Source organism: Vipera ursinii, assembly GCF_947247035.1.
Source record: "Vipera ursinii genome assembly, chromosome: 4".
NCBI lineage: Eukaryota > Metazoa > Chordata > Lepidosauria > Squamata > Viperidae > Vipera > Vipera ursinii.
The window spans coordinates 44,259,446-44,274,483 of NC_139514.1; the positions used below are offsets into that span (position 1 = coordinate 44,259,446).

Sequence of the window (15,038 nt, forward strand, 5' to 3'; positions counted from 1 at the left end):
TTGAACATTCTTTGGCACTGTCTTTCTTTGGAATTGGAATGTAAACTGATCTTTTCCAATCCTGTGGCCACTGTTGAGTTTTCCAAATTTGCTGGCAAATTGAGTGTAGCACTTTTACTGCATCGTCTTTTAAGATTTTGAATAGCTCAGCTGGAATACTGTCACCTCCATTAGCTTTGTTGTTGCTCAGCTTTTCTAAGGCCCACTTCATTTCACATTCCAAGATGTCTGGCTCAAGGTCAGTGACCACCTCACTGTGATTATCAGGGACATTAAGCTCATTGTTGTATAGTTCTTCTCTGTAATTTTGCCACCTCTTCTTAATCTCTTCTGCCTCTGTCAGGTCCCTGCCATTTTGGTCCTTTATCATGCCCATTTTTGCATTAAATGTTCCCTTCATCTCTCCAATTTTCTTGAAAAGATCTCTGGTCCTCCCTATTCTATTGTTTTCTTCTATTTCTTTGCACTGTTCATTTAAGAAAGCATTCTTTTCTAGCTATTCTCTGGAATTCTGCATTCAATTGGGCGTATCTTTCTTTTTCTCCCTTGCCTTTCGCTTCCCTCCTTTCCTCAGCTATTTGCAAAGCTTCCTCAGACAGCCATTTTGCTTTCTTGCATTTCTTTTTCTTTGGGATGGTTTTAGTTGCTACCTCTTGTACAATGTTGCGAACCTCTGTCCATAGTTCTTCAGGCACTCTGTCTATCAGATCTAATTCGTTAAATCTATTTGTCACCTCTACTGTATATTCAACAGGGATATGATTTAATTCATACCTGAGTGGCCTAGTGCTTTTCTTTACTTTCTTCAGTTTAAGCCTAAACTTTGCAATGAGAAGCTCATGGTCTGAGCCACAGTCAGCTCCTGGTCTTGTTTTTACTGACTGTATAGAGATTCATCTGAATTAAATTCACCCATTCCTGTCCATTTTAGTTCGCTGATACCTAAGATGTTAATGTTCAGTCTTGTCATCTCTTGTTTGACTACATCCAGCTTTCCTTGATTCATGGATCTTACATCCCAGGTTCCTATGGAGAAAAAATCTTTACAGCATCGGACTTTCCTTTCACCACCAGACATATCAACAGCTCAGCGTCCTTTTGGCTTTGGCCCAGTTGCTTCATTCTTTCTCGTGCTACTAGTACTAGCCCTCTGCTCTTCCCCAGTAGCATATTGGACGCCTTCCGACCTGAGGGGCTCATCTTCCAGAGTCATATCCTTTTGCCTTTTGGTACTGTCCATAGGGTTTTCATGGCAAAGATACTGGAGTGGGTTGCCATTTCCTTCTCCAGTGGATCACGTTTTGTCAGAACTCTCTGCTATGACCTTTCTGTCTTGGGTGGGCCTGCACAGCATAGCTCATAGCTTCATTGAATTAAGCAAGCCCCTTCGCCACGACAAGGCAGTAATCCATGAAGGGGACCTAAAACTTACAGCATTATAAAAATTAAGATCACATACACAAGATGGTGATAGAATTAACAAGCAGTCATTTAAAAACGCTGATGTTTTTGGTATATGGTATATTACTAACTTGGGATATATGGAGAAATGTGGAGAATTTTCCTTTAAAAAATATGCCAGAAGTTCTAAGAAAATTCAGGCAAAGCGCTTAGCATACAGGTACACTAAGAAGAGCTGAAGGAAGCTTCTTGGATGAGAAGTGAAATGTCTTCAAAGAAAATCAAGAAAGTCCAGGTACCTTTGGAAAAAGCACTTATGGGACTAAGAAAGTACTCTTTCAAAGGCTTTAGATTGGATTTAAAGTGGATTTAGTTTTGAAATCTTTGAACATAAATAGTTTGTAAAGCAGTTTGATTGCAAACATTAAATAACTAAATATATTAAAAGTAACTTTAATTACATATGTGGACTTTGCATGCTTGGGCTTCCAAATGCAAAAAGGGCTACTAGGTCTGAACCCTTCTAAGATTATGAAATTCATATATAAACTGAATGTTGTCAATTTCACCAATAGTAATTTTATTATCAATTCAGATTGAGTTACCTTGGAATTTTTTGTGTGCTTGTTTTTGACTTTGCGACTCACAGTTTGTTATTTATAATGTTCACAAATAGGGCTTATCGGTGTTCTTTTCCTACCTGTCAGAGAGCTGTCAAAGTTGTCTGTGCCGCAGCCTGAAGTATGCTCTAGGTCTCGTAATGGCCGTGTGATTTCTATAGCCTCTTCTTCAATATCATCTTCATCTTCATCCTCTGGAATGTCTGCTTCAAAATCTGATATTAATGTTCCAGAGACATATCCTAATGGGGGAGCTGGGGTCTGAGGTGGCTGAATATTGATTTGATTGTGCCTAGAACAAAGAGGAAGATACATATATTAAGCATTGTACTTACCAATTTATTTAAAAAGCTGAGACCATTATCTAGACAAACTTAAATTCTTTAAATTGCCATTTATGGCCATTCATGTAATTTATGTATCTTCCTTAATGTTGACTGCAGTCAGTTGGAGATATGTTTTAATGGTAATGCAGAATGAGTTTATTTTTAAGGAGAAAAATGACACTTTTTAAGGATTTGTAGGTGCTCTAAAACTTATTTTTCTTGCATGCCTATATCCTAATTTTACAACCAATTATCATCATTGTAATACACTGTATGCTAATTTGAATGTAGTACATCCAAAATAATACAAATTATGGCTTTATTCAAGCCATTAATACTCTGGATAAATCACTGTTAAAAAAAGAAAACAGTAAATTTCTTGAATATGTTTGATGCACTTGTGGGTGTATAAAAGTCAAGTCATTTTATATCCATCCTCTGCAAGCCATTTTTGATTAGCATTGAAAGCAAAGGATTTTTTTCACATTACTATTAGAGCTCAAAGGATAGCCCAAACAAAATGTTTACACAACAGTATTCTTAGTTATGTTTATACAGACATCATGATAAAGAGTAATTTTATGGCTACTACTGAAAATGATGCAGCCATTTTCTATCTCAATAATAATTTAACAGAGCCTTTTAATTTATTTAGTGTTAATTTTACCTGAGTAAAATTATTGATATATAATTTGTGTGATCTTTATTTTTTACCAAATTTCTATCCCACTTTTTCAGTTTATGTAAACCCTCAAATTTCAAAAGGTGTATCAAGAAGTAGTAGAATTAAAAGCAGAAGCAACATTAAGATAAAATATTAAAATAATTAATAATTGAAATTTGCATGAGCTATTGTTCTACAGAAAATAAGAAAGGAAATCAAGAGCTTCAAGACTACAATAAAGTCCATTCTAATAATTTTGAGTCAGAAATGGGGAGCCTGATTAACTCTTTACTCTTCTGAGACAAAAATCAAACAAATATTGGCTAATTCCCAATAAGAGTAGAAAAATACACCAATTCGAATTGGAAGTGTTCACCAAACACATCAACTCTGTGGACAGATACATGAAATTCACACGGGAAGATCTTAAGGAAAATACTCTGGCCTTCCTGGACTATGCAGTACACGTTAAGGAAGACAGATGCCTTAACAATAAAGTTTACAGAACCCCCCCCCTCCCCAATGGATAAATATTTACATTTTGATTCTCATCACCCACTGGAGCACAAAATGGGAGTTATCAGAACTTTACACCATCGAGTTGAAAGTCCACCTACCAGCAAAGATGGGAAAGAAAAAGAACTAAAACACATCAAGGAAGCCCTCAGAATGTGTGGCTATCCCAAACGGGGCCTTCATCAAATCCCAAAAAAGACCTAGCAGAAGCTCCTCCGTAGCAGGCAAAGAAGAAAACAATAAACAAAACAACGTTGTCATTCCATACATTGCACAAATATTGGAAAAGCTCCGGAGGATCTTCAGTCAAAACACCATACATGCACCCTTCAAACCCACAAATACACTAAGGCAGAAGCTTGTCCACCCCAAGGATAAAACACCCAGATACAAACTGAACTATGTGGTATATGCAGTACAATGCAGTGAGCCATGTGCAGAACTGTACATTGGGGAAACAAAATAACCACTTCATAAACGCATGGCACAACATAGGAGAACAAACCCATCAGGACAAGATTCAGCAGTCCATCTACATTTAAAAAATAAAGGCCACTCTTTTGAAGACAGCATAGTCCACATTTTTGACAGAGAGGACCGCTGATTTGAAAGAGGAGTCAAAGAGGCCATCTATGTCAAAACTGAACAGCCCTCTCTCAACAGAGGGAAAGGGATACGACACCATCTATCTCCAGTCCTTTCAGCAGCTCCAAGAAGGCTCCACACCCATTTGCACTACTCAGGTGACCCTGACAACACACATAAACCTCCAGGTGGCCTTAACAACTCTCTAAAAGTATGCAAATGACCAGCTGTCTCCATTCCCCACCATCCAGTCAGAGCTGAAAAAGCTTCTTGGATGTAAAACGTCTTCAAAGAAAAACAAGAACATCCAGTTGCCTTGTGAAAAAGCACCTTTGGGACCTTTATTCTTTATCTTAGTCTCCAACGTCATTTTTCCAGAAAAGGTATGTAGTCTGGTGACACTCTAACAATTACACTATCCAACCACAATGTAACATAATGTAATGTAACTTAATGTCACATAACAACATAACTATCTCATCCCATCTCATAATAAATATCAAGAGTCTCGTTTCCCCCACCCTCAACCCTTTCTACATCTCATCTCTATGTACTCCTATGGAGGTGTTTCTCTTTCTCTTCACTTGGGAAATAACAAGAAATTCTTCTGAGAAGGGGAGAGCATGGATTATATGAACTTAAGATAAGTACTTGAAGAATCAATTTCAGGGTTTTAATTGCAGGTAGATAATGAGGTTTAATTATTCCCTCCATTTTAAAGCATGTGAGCAAAATCTGTATATATTGTAAGATTAGTGCTTGAGAGGAATGATGGCCAGACAGCAGAACAGCTGGGTTTAGAGGTAACTTGCCAGAATGCAATGTAAAATTTCAAACAGTTGTGTGTAAAGGTTTCTGTACTGTGATAAAACAAACCAGTGCACCTTGGAACATTTTATTTTAATTCCATAACATGTCAATCTGATAATGCTTGGAAAAGGTTCAGTACTTCAGCTTCTACAGGAAGCTGGATAAGAGTATTCAAGTTACAAAAATTATTAGGAAATGCTGGAAAATTCTCAACCCATTACAGTGGGCTCTACATATCTTTAATTTCAATGACCACTCTCATGTTTACTATACCTTCAGATTTGTATTTAAGTATTTAAGATTTTTTAAAAGCTGGTAATTCCTAAACTTAAACTGATTCTTAATTGCTACTAAGTATCTCTCCATCAACTTTAAGTGAAATATTGAAATATGAACACATTTAATTAAGGGAAGGGAAAAAAAGAATCCTTGCAATTGTCCAAGCTTGTTTTCCTGACAGCCCTTTTTGCAGGACCATAATTATATGAGACCCAGAGAATCTCTATTTTAAGAAACTGTCTGCCAAGAAATGAAAGGATTTTAGCATTTATCACTGCTTCTCAGAGGTCACAGAAGCAGTATAGAAACTAATTGATTGACCCTTTAACCCGTGCTTTTCATATAGTCTCTATGGATGCACCAATTCTTCCAAATTCCACAGGCTTTCAGATGATAAGGAACAAGGGAGTCAGCTTGTTCCTGCAGGATAAGCTATATATTCAGTTTCTTTTTTAAAAAGCATTTTAAAATATTTCTAGCCCTTGTAGAACTATAGTTTCTGGGCATATGAACTAGTTTTTTTTTTAAAAAAAAACCCCACCTATGTTCTTGCATTTGGTGCTTGTAATATAAAGAAAGCACAGAAAAAGACAAGTTGGTAGCAAATGAAACAGTATAAAGCTCCACATAATAATGATACCCCTATATTTGAAGTAAAAAATGCAATGTGTTTTAAAAACTACTTCTTCTATAGTTGCCATTCCCATTGATTCAGAGTGGCTACACAAAAAGTGCAAAGATTAATATACTCATATTATTTCTGCATGAAAAAACCTGTACTTTAAGAGAAGTCAGTTCTTTTTTTGAAGGGCAGACACAATTCTGCCATATAAAAATATTAAATGAAAGGAAATTCCTTATATTTTTTTCTCCCATTCTAGTCTACTCTTCCTCTCCACCTTGGGCATAGCATTTTCTTTATGAATACAACAGGAAAGAATGGATTCCACTGCCCCATCACTTGGTTTCACTTCAATAGGGTACTGTAGCCCTTCCAGCAATTCTCTGTTGAAGTCTTGTAAATATAGAACCAGTGAGTAAAACTTGAGCTATTACTCAGAAAAGGAGGATTGCCGCAAAAGGTAAAATGACCATTTACGCTAATATAATAATTATTACTATACTAATTAATATTGTAATGATGCATATTTTATTTAGGAATTGATAAATCTGTAGGTTACAGTTAAGAATATAAACAAAAGTATTTATATGGCAATTGTCTTTTACCGAACTTAAAGTTCTAGAACAGGCATGTCAAACTCGCGACGTCACGTGATGTCGCACAACTTTTTCTCCATTGCTGGCAATGGGGTGGGTGCAGTTTTGGCGTGACGCATCCGGCCTGCGGGCTGGCAGTTTGACATGCCTGTTCTAGAATGACTAGATGAAAAGATTGAAGTTTTATTCACTTGGAAACCATATTTCACACTATTTGTGAAAGGATGCTTAGGGTCACAACTTTGTAATAAATCATGTTCAAATGCCTGGATTTTGTACTTTGGAAACCCAAGCACCCATGATCAGTTTGTTGGATGAAACTATTAACAAAAGCTACATATGTGGTAGCATTCTTTCAAATATAGTTATTACTACCTATAAGCTGAAAAGTAAAATCCTAGAAAAGCTTCAGTTTGACATTATAAAATGCTTTACTTTACTTTACTTTACTTTAAAACCTTGGGGCAATAGTATGTATGGTACATCTTGTAATTCAGTCCACCTAAACTATAAATACTTTACTTTATTCTATTACAGCTTTATATAGGTAAAGGTAAAGGTCCCCCCGCACATGCGTGCTAGTCGTTTCCAACTCTAGGGGCCAGTGATCATCTCTGTTTCAAAGCCGAAGAGGACGTCTCATCTCTGTTTCAAAGCTTGTCCAAGGACGTCTCCGTGGTCATGTGGCTGGCATGACTAGATGCCAAAGGCGCACGAAACGCTGTTACCTTCCCACCGTAGTGGTCCCTATTTTTCTACTTGCATTTTTGCGTGCTTTCAAACTGCTAGGTTGGCAGAAGCTGGGACGAGTAACAGGCGCTCACTCTGTTACGCAGCAGGTCAACTTTGAACTGGATGCAACCAGGTATAGCTTCTCCAATTAATTGAAAAAGATGTCCCTTATGCATATATTTTTAAACTTTCACTCTAATATAAAACTTATCCATGCAGATTTTCAAGAGGTCTACAAATTTTCCATAATTGTTTCTACAGATACAGTTGATGGTTTGTACTTGATATAATGTAGTTTTGGAATGGAATATATGAAATAGCAATTCAAACATAAAAGAAAAATGAAAGAAATACTTAGTTGGTCACTACTTGCTTACCTGTAACCTTTCCCCACCCACAACTCACTAGTCCTTATATAAGAAGTATATTTTATATATCTATTTTATGGGCTTTTGAAATAGGGGAGGCAATGGGATCCATTTTATAACTCACCTTAAACAAAACAGATAATTTTATTTTTTAAAAAGAAACAGCCATTTAATTCAAGAAACCTATTTATTAGTTGGCAGTTTGAGTGATTAAGCCATTTATGTCATGATTCTGTCAAGAAGACATAATCTGCTTCTATCCATTAGATAGCTAATCTAATTAATTCTTCATTATACAGTTATGTCCATCTGCTGAAACTAGGACCTATCTGTCTTCAAATCATACACAAGTGAATTTTGATGATGGCCACATTTACCATGCTTGCTTGGCTACATCAAACTGATATGCCCTGGTCAGCTCATCAAGATGGGCCTGAAGCATAGGTTGCATTTCTTCTCTGGGAGAGGGAGTTAATGTCGCAGTGGACTGTTGTCCAAAAGAGATTGCAGGGGAAGAAGCCACTCCTCGGACAGGAGGTGTAGGAACTCGGTCATCTTCTTCAAGTTCATCCTCCATTCCCTGATGCAAGTAGGTCTGGACTGGTAAAGGTGGGCACCAATCATCACTGTTGTACCTACAAAATAAACGATTCCGGTTCACGTTGGAGTCTTAAAATTCTAACAATTATGTAATAAGAGATTGTCATTAAGGGCACTCTGACTTAAAATTCTGCTCAAACATGACATTCACAGGGTGACTTTCTAAATGTTCAGACTAACAAGACAGTTCTGTTATGAAGTTAACACTGGAAGTGTCGTACAGGGGAGAATAAATGTATACCGCATTGAAATTCTGCAGGAAAAAGGTAAGATGTAAACCTAATAAAATAAATAAGTTAAAGGGTATTTACTAAGCAAAGTATTTGCATACGGTTGTAGAATCAGAATAAACATGCCACTTCTTTATCTCAATAAAGTTAAGAGTTATCTTTCCTTCCTTTTCAAAAATATTATTCTGACTTGATATTTCTGATAGTGTTCTATTCAACAATAAAAAGCCCGCTAGTGTTATTAAATAATCCTTCCTTTGGCTGCCATGACCAGCAATGTCAAGCAAACAAATCATTGTGCAAACTATGGGACAAATGCAGAGGTGTGTTTTGCTAGTATTACTTATATCTGGACAGACAATTAATGTTAAATATTTCCAATACCTGATTTATAATGGCAATTGAGACTGGAATTTCTGTAAGTGATGTGATCATAAACTGCAACTGCATCACTTGCGGTCCCAGTTGCCATTGTTAGCTGAATTTCACGTTGATAGGGGAGCAGGTTTCTGCTAGCTTCCCACAACCAAGTCAGTGAGGAAGCTGTGCAATTTTAAGCTGTTTGCAAGTTTGCCCGCAAGTTTGCTCGCACCCCAGTCGACAGAGGGTGCGAGGAGATGCGCAAAAATGCAAAAAGGTGCAGAAAGGCTCAGGAAGGGTGTGTGAGTGTGTGCAAAGTGCCAAGGTGGTGTGGAGAGTGTGCAGGATTGCGTGGCAGTTGGGGGACGGTGCATGATGATGTACAAGGGTTTGAGGAAGAAACAGGAAGAATGCACAAGGATGAATGGAGGTGCACGACGGTGTGAGGGAAATGTGGCAAGGCCTAGGAGAGTGTGTGAGGATCTGTGAGCATAAATGAGGATATGAGGGAGGTGTGACAAGTCTCGTGGAGGATATGTGAGAGTACAAGAGAAATGTGTTGAGGCTTGAGGAAGATGGGGTTCAAGTGCTTGGCATGGTTTAAATGCAGATGGACTGGGGAAGGATGCACAGGTGGGGGAAACTTACTCGAGTGTCTTGTAACTTTCCCTGCTAACTTTATTGATTTTCTGGGAAAGCTGGCAGGGAAGATAGCGAATGGTGATCACTTAATTGTAAGGCATTGCAATTGATCTTGTCTAATCTTGTTGCAAGTGCCCACATTGCAATCATGTGACTGAAAGTTGCTGGGACAGCCAAAATACTGACGACTGGTCATAGCTATTATTTATTCAGCACTGTCATAACTTTGAATGATCTCAGAATGAATGGTTGTAGGTCAAAAACTATAAATAATTCAAGGCAGCAAACATACCAAACATTCCTTCCTCCTTTTCCCCACAAAAACTTTGTGAGATGAGATGGGCTGAGAGAGAGCCCAAAGTCACCCAGTCAGCTATCATGCCCAAGGCAGGACTAAAATTCACAGTCTCCTGGTTTCTAGGACAGTACCCCAACCACTGGTTCATGTTAATTGTTAACACAAAAGGCATTGTGACTGGAATTTCTATCTCTAAGCAATGATATACTGTATAAAGGTCTTGGAGTTGAATAAGGGTTCTATTTCATAACAAAAATTAAGCACTACTTGAATCTTAAGAAGTTGGACAGCCATTTTTTGGAGGAAATATTTTAATTTGGATTCCAGTTTAAGGTGCTCGGGATTTGTATTATATAGCATCAAGAACTAGCATATGACTCTACCCACTACCAAGAGTTTGACCTTGACTGGCTCAAGGTTGACTCAGCCTTCTATCCTTCTGAGGTTGGTAAACCGAGGACCCAGATTTTTGAGGAAAATATGCTAACTCTGTAAATGGTTTAGAGATGTAGCGGTATATAAGTCTAAGTGCTACTGCTATTGCTATATGCAAATATGTATTTAATGTATATATACAACATACAAATACATTTGAGTTTTCACATAAATTTAAATATATGAATCACACTGCTGGCATGGTAGCTAGCTTTCAATTTTTGATAAGCAGATGAACAACATATTGTAAAGTATGGGAATCCTATCATTTAGAAACTAAGTGCGACTATCTGGAGTTCTCAAATAGATCTCTTAGATACCCTCTTAGTTCTGTGAGGTCCATGCTATTGTTGTGTATCATTTAGCGCTACATTTTTTGAGAAATAGAATCTGGAGAATAAAGAAAGCATACTGGAAATGAAATGGCATTGCCAGCAGCAATTAAGTATATAAAAGGAACATTCTTATCATTGGAAATTGAATCTTCCCTTAATCTTTCAGTACTGTAGAGAGATGAAAATGTGCATTTGTAATTGAAGTATGTGGAGCTCAGGATTACTGTTGTAATAAATGTATATGAAAACTCTTACACCTACCAGCTCTCTTCAAACTTCACAATAAATGGCTGTCCCACCCGATGGACTTTAGCTGTCAGGTACTGGATTCAAAATTGTTCAAAGGAAAATACATTACCCTTGTTCTTGTGGATCCACTCCATAGTGTTCTAACTCTGTTCCTGGAAGTGGATGTATTGGAGGAGGTGGAAGAGGAACACTGGTCCAGGCAGACCCATTATTTTTCTGAGTCTTGGAAGTATTTTTGTTTTTCTTTTTCTTTCCTCCTTTCCCACCTGAAATCAAGAAGCAGTACAAAAATAGGAAGAAGCGAAGTTAATTATTTACATATTTCTACTTCCACAAAGAGTTTTGATTCCAGATGGCACATTTAAAATAAGAGTGAAAGCATGAAAAAAAATTGTTCTATTTTTATTTTACTAATATCAGCAAGCAAAATGTTACAGCTGACATAAGTTAGAAATAATAACAGAGTGGTGTGGCGTGAAAAGAGCCTGTGTAATTGTCAAGCGTTACTTCTTTTCATTTAACAAACTCCATACAACTTAATCACAAGGAATCATAAGTGGAATAAAAGTTAAATTGTTCTTTCTGTGTTGAAACTGTATTTATAGATTTATTTTGTCTGTTTTAAATGTTCATGCAATACATGTTAGGGAAAATAAAACACCAGAACAAAGTGCTTCAAATCACAGAGTATTTATAATACTGTTTCTCAGGCAGACTTCTCAGTTACAGTTGCAAGAAAAAGTATGTGAACCCTTTGGGATTATGTGGTTTTTTGCACGAATTGGCCATAAAATGCGCTCTAAACATCATGTAAGTCACAACTATAGAAAAACACAGTCTGCTTAAAATAATACTACACAAACATTAGCTGTTGTCATGTTTTAATTGAAGATAAGATGGAAACATTCACAGTGCAGGGTGGAAAAAGTATGTGAACCTTTGGACTTAATAACTGGTTGACCCTCCTTTGGCAGCAATAACCTCAACCAAACGTTTCCTGTAGTTGCAGATCAGACCTGCACAACGATCTGGAGTAATTTTGGACCACTCCTCTGCACAAAACTGTTTCAGTGTAGCAATATTCTTGGGAAAGCATACAAGTAATTCAACAAAACAATGGCTTCAACAGAACAGAATACGCCTTCTGGAGTGGCCAAGTCCTGACCTCAACCCGATTGAAATGCTGTGGCATGACCTTAAGAGAGCGATTCACACCAGACATCCCAAGAATATTGCTATACTGAAACAGTTTTGTGCAGAGGAGTGGTCCAAAATTACTCCAGATCGTTGTGCAGGTCTGATCTGCAACTACAGGAAACGTTTGGTTGAGGTTATTGCTGCCAAAGGAGGGTCAACCAGTTATTAAGTCCAAAGGTTCACATACTTTTTCCACCCTGCACTGTGAATGTTTCCATCTTATCTTCAATTAAAACATGACAACAGCTAATGTTTGTGTAGTATTATTTTAAGCAGACTATGTTTTTCTATTGTTGTGACTTGCATGACGTTTAGAGCACATTTTATGGCCAATTCATGCAAAAAACCACGTAATCCCAAAGGGTTCACATACTTTTTCTTGCAACTGTATTAAGAACACAATCCCAAATATGATTCATGTGGCTTATTTCCAGACACAAAGCCAAGTGTAGGTGTTAAACTCTAAAAAAAACTCTTTATTACTAGAATAGGTTTGCAACATTCAGCTAAAAATACAAAAATAATGTGTAAGTGTAATATTTTGAATCTATTCACTTTCGTAGCCTCCCTCCCAATTATGGAAAAAAAAAGATTATACCTGAAGAAATGAACAGTGAGGAATAGGAAAAAATAGATGAGAATATATGCACATATCCACGATGAGATTACATCACATTTTATGGAAATTCAAAGTTAATAACTAATGTTCATACTATATTTGGTCATAACATGCTATATGCCAAAGAAGAATGAAACATCAAACAGAGTTAGACAATCAGACAGAAGAATTCTGAACGGGTAAAGGTAATAGAGGGGTTATAGAAGATACACATATATATAGAAATAAATAGAGTAATAAAAACAGAAACTGACAAGACAATAGAAATACTAAAAATAACTTCACACATTTTTAATATTTGATTTTTTTTAAAAAATGGCATGCATAATATAATTTGGTACATTGCAGTGGGATTTTATATTGTTATTTATGTATTGTGGCCCAGCCTGGTGGCATTTACAATAAATACACTGCAATATCCAGTATACTATCTTTGTTTTATGTTTGGATATAGTTCTAAATATTTTAAATGCTTATCTTTCAATTCTAATATATTTCTACTACTGAATTTATTGATATACTGGACATCAGAGATACTGTGATGCTACACGAGAATATGCGTCCAATAATAGTATATATACAATAAAAAAAACCAATCATAAATATCTTTAGAGAAAATCAAAGCTGTAAAATGATTAATTTATAGAAAGGAAGTACTGCTTCAGAAAGGTGAGAATTTTATGAAATAAAATTTCCACTCATGCTGAAATATATAGGAAACAAATTCATACATAATTCATATATTCTCTAAATTAGCTTCTTAAATTGAGCAAATAAAGTATATTTTTCAAAAAAGCAAAAAAAAAGTATGATTATATATGACTCAGGTATGTTTACACGAAAGTTATACCCAGTAACTGATCACATATCTTGAGCCTTAGGTTTAGAAAATTGAATTAAAAATAAAAACTACCTTCTTATATAAATTGTATTCAACCAACCTGAGAGGCTGTCACTCCTTTCTGAACTGTTGTGAGAGCTGGTGGTGCTGAAATCTTGTGACTGGTTGTGTGGCATTCTATTAGACAATCCCTCAGCCAATCGGTAGTCAGGGATGTAAAGCAAGGCTAAGGGTTAAAGGGCAAAGGTCATAGTGCCTTCTTGTGATTAGTTTAGCACATGCACAACATGTTTAGCACATGCACAACATGCAGTTAACTCATAATCAGTAAGATGTATTAAATATTTAACCTAGTGTATCATATTGGTAAGAGGATGCAATGCAGATATATTAAACTGGCAAAAGATGAAAGAAACTGAAATAGCATGGTCCAATTAATTGTATTTGTAAAGTTTTAGAATACATGCAAGATACATTAAAGGAAGTGGGAACAGAAGAGGGTAAACTATAATTTTCTAGCCACGCAGAGAACATATTCATAAAAGAAAATTAAGAACAAGAATCACCATTGTTGCCTTTGCCCTGATCTGGAAGAGAGTAACCAAATCCCATTAAGTCACTTTTCTGCTGAATTGAACTTTTCCATTGAGGATCTGGTAAATCAACTGCCAATTCATGGATGCTGTTGGAATGCAGTATTTGTGTTGTGGCATATGGAGTAGCTTGTGTTATTTGGCTGGAACTGTTGTAACTAGTTTTGGTACTGAAGTCAATGCTGCTATAAATGGCTCCATCAGAAAGCATTGTGGCAGTCTTATCACCTGGCATTGGAGGTAGCACATCTGTGATGCAAACAGAGAAATGGAAGGAAAAAAAATAGTATTATCAAGAAAAAATACTAAGCTATCAAGGTTTTAATATGAAAAATAAATATATGATGCTGCGCATTTGGTTTTCAGCTGAGACACTTTCCATGAGCCAGTGAAGGGAAAATGATGTACAGCCTATGCTTTTCTATCAGCATCTTTGACAACTTTGCACTTGTCCTTCACATCTCACTGCTTAAAGCCATATTTCCTCCATATCTTCAGCTGTGAAAATGAAGCTTGGAATATTTTTGTCCTGAACACTATTTCCAATTGTTCATTTTATGTCAGTGTCAATGACACTGTCGTGCTCAAGGGATATGATAAAAATCACAGAACAATCTCCTTGTACCCCCCCTTCCATCTTACGAGTATTGCACAAACTACTGAATGAACACAGCAATATCTTCAGTTACTCTTTTGAAAAAGTCTTGGTCAATACTATTTTAATGTATTTTTAAAATCATGCATAATTTTAAGAAGACAAAATAAAAGAATAAATTATTTTGGAATGTTTTCCTTTTTCCTTTTGAAGAATTTCATCTAATTAATTGAGACTGCTAAAACATAGAGTTACTTTAAATTTAATATTAGATAGAAGATGAAATGATTTGATTATTTGTTAAAATTATTTTAATCTACTAAGTGAAGTACAAGGGATTAAACCTCTGGTGTCCAGTGACTGACCCTGATTGGATTCTGTAATAAAATTAAGTGGCCAAATCTTATTTATACAAAATAATTATCACAATATTAATGTTTACCCTAATGCAGTATATGAAGTCTTTTTATTTCATAAATAAAAAGCATAAACCAAATTCTCCCATGGAAAAGTGAATAGTGTAGT

At 36.2% G+C, this 15,038-nt stretch overlaps 1 protein-coding gene across 1 annotated transcript in view; it reads right to left on the bottom strand.

The window, feature by feature from the left end:
* The window catches only part of ROBO2 (roundabout guidance receptor 2), a gene marked incomplete at both ends in the record, with an annotated part of 380,266 nt that overhangs the window by 28,201 nt on the left and 337,027 nt on the right, over window positions 1-15,038 (bottom strand). Inside the window, 5 exons of the mRNA XM_083362547.1 lie at window positions 2,102-2,313; window positions 7,897-8,154; window positions 10,778-10,934; window positions 13,426-13,551; window positions 13,892-14,167. Of these exons, the coding sequence (XP_083218673.1) occupies window positions 2,102-2,313; window positions 7,897-8,154; window positions 10,778-10,934; window positions 13,426-13,551; window positions 13,892-14,167 (1,029 nt within the window). The remainder of the gene's footprint in view (window positions 1-2,101; window positions 2,314-7,896; window positions 8,155-10,777; window positions 10,935-13,425; window positions 13,552-13,891; window positions 14,168-15,038) is intronic.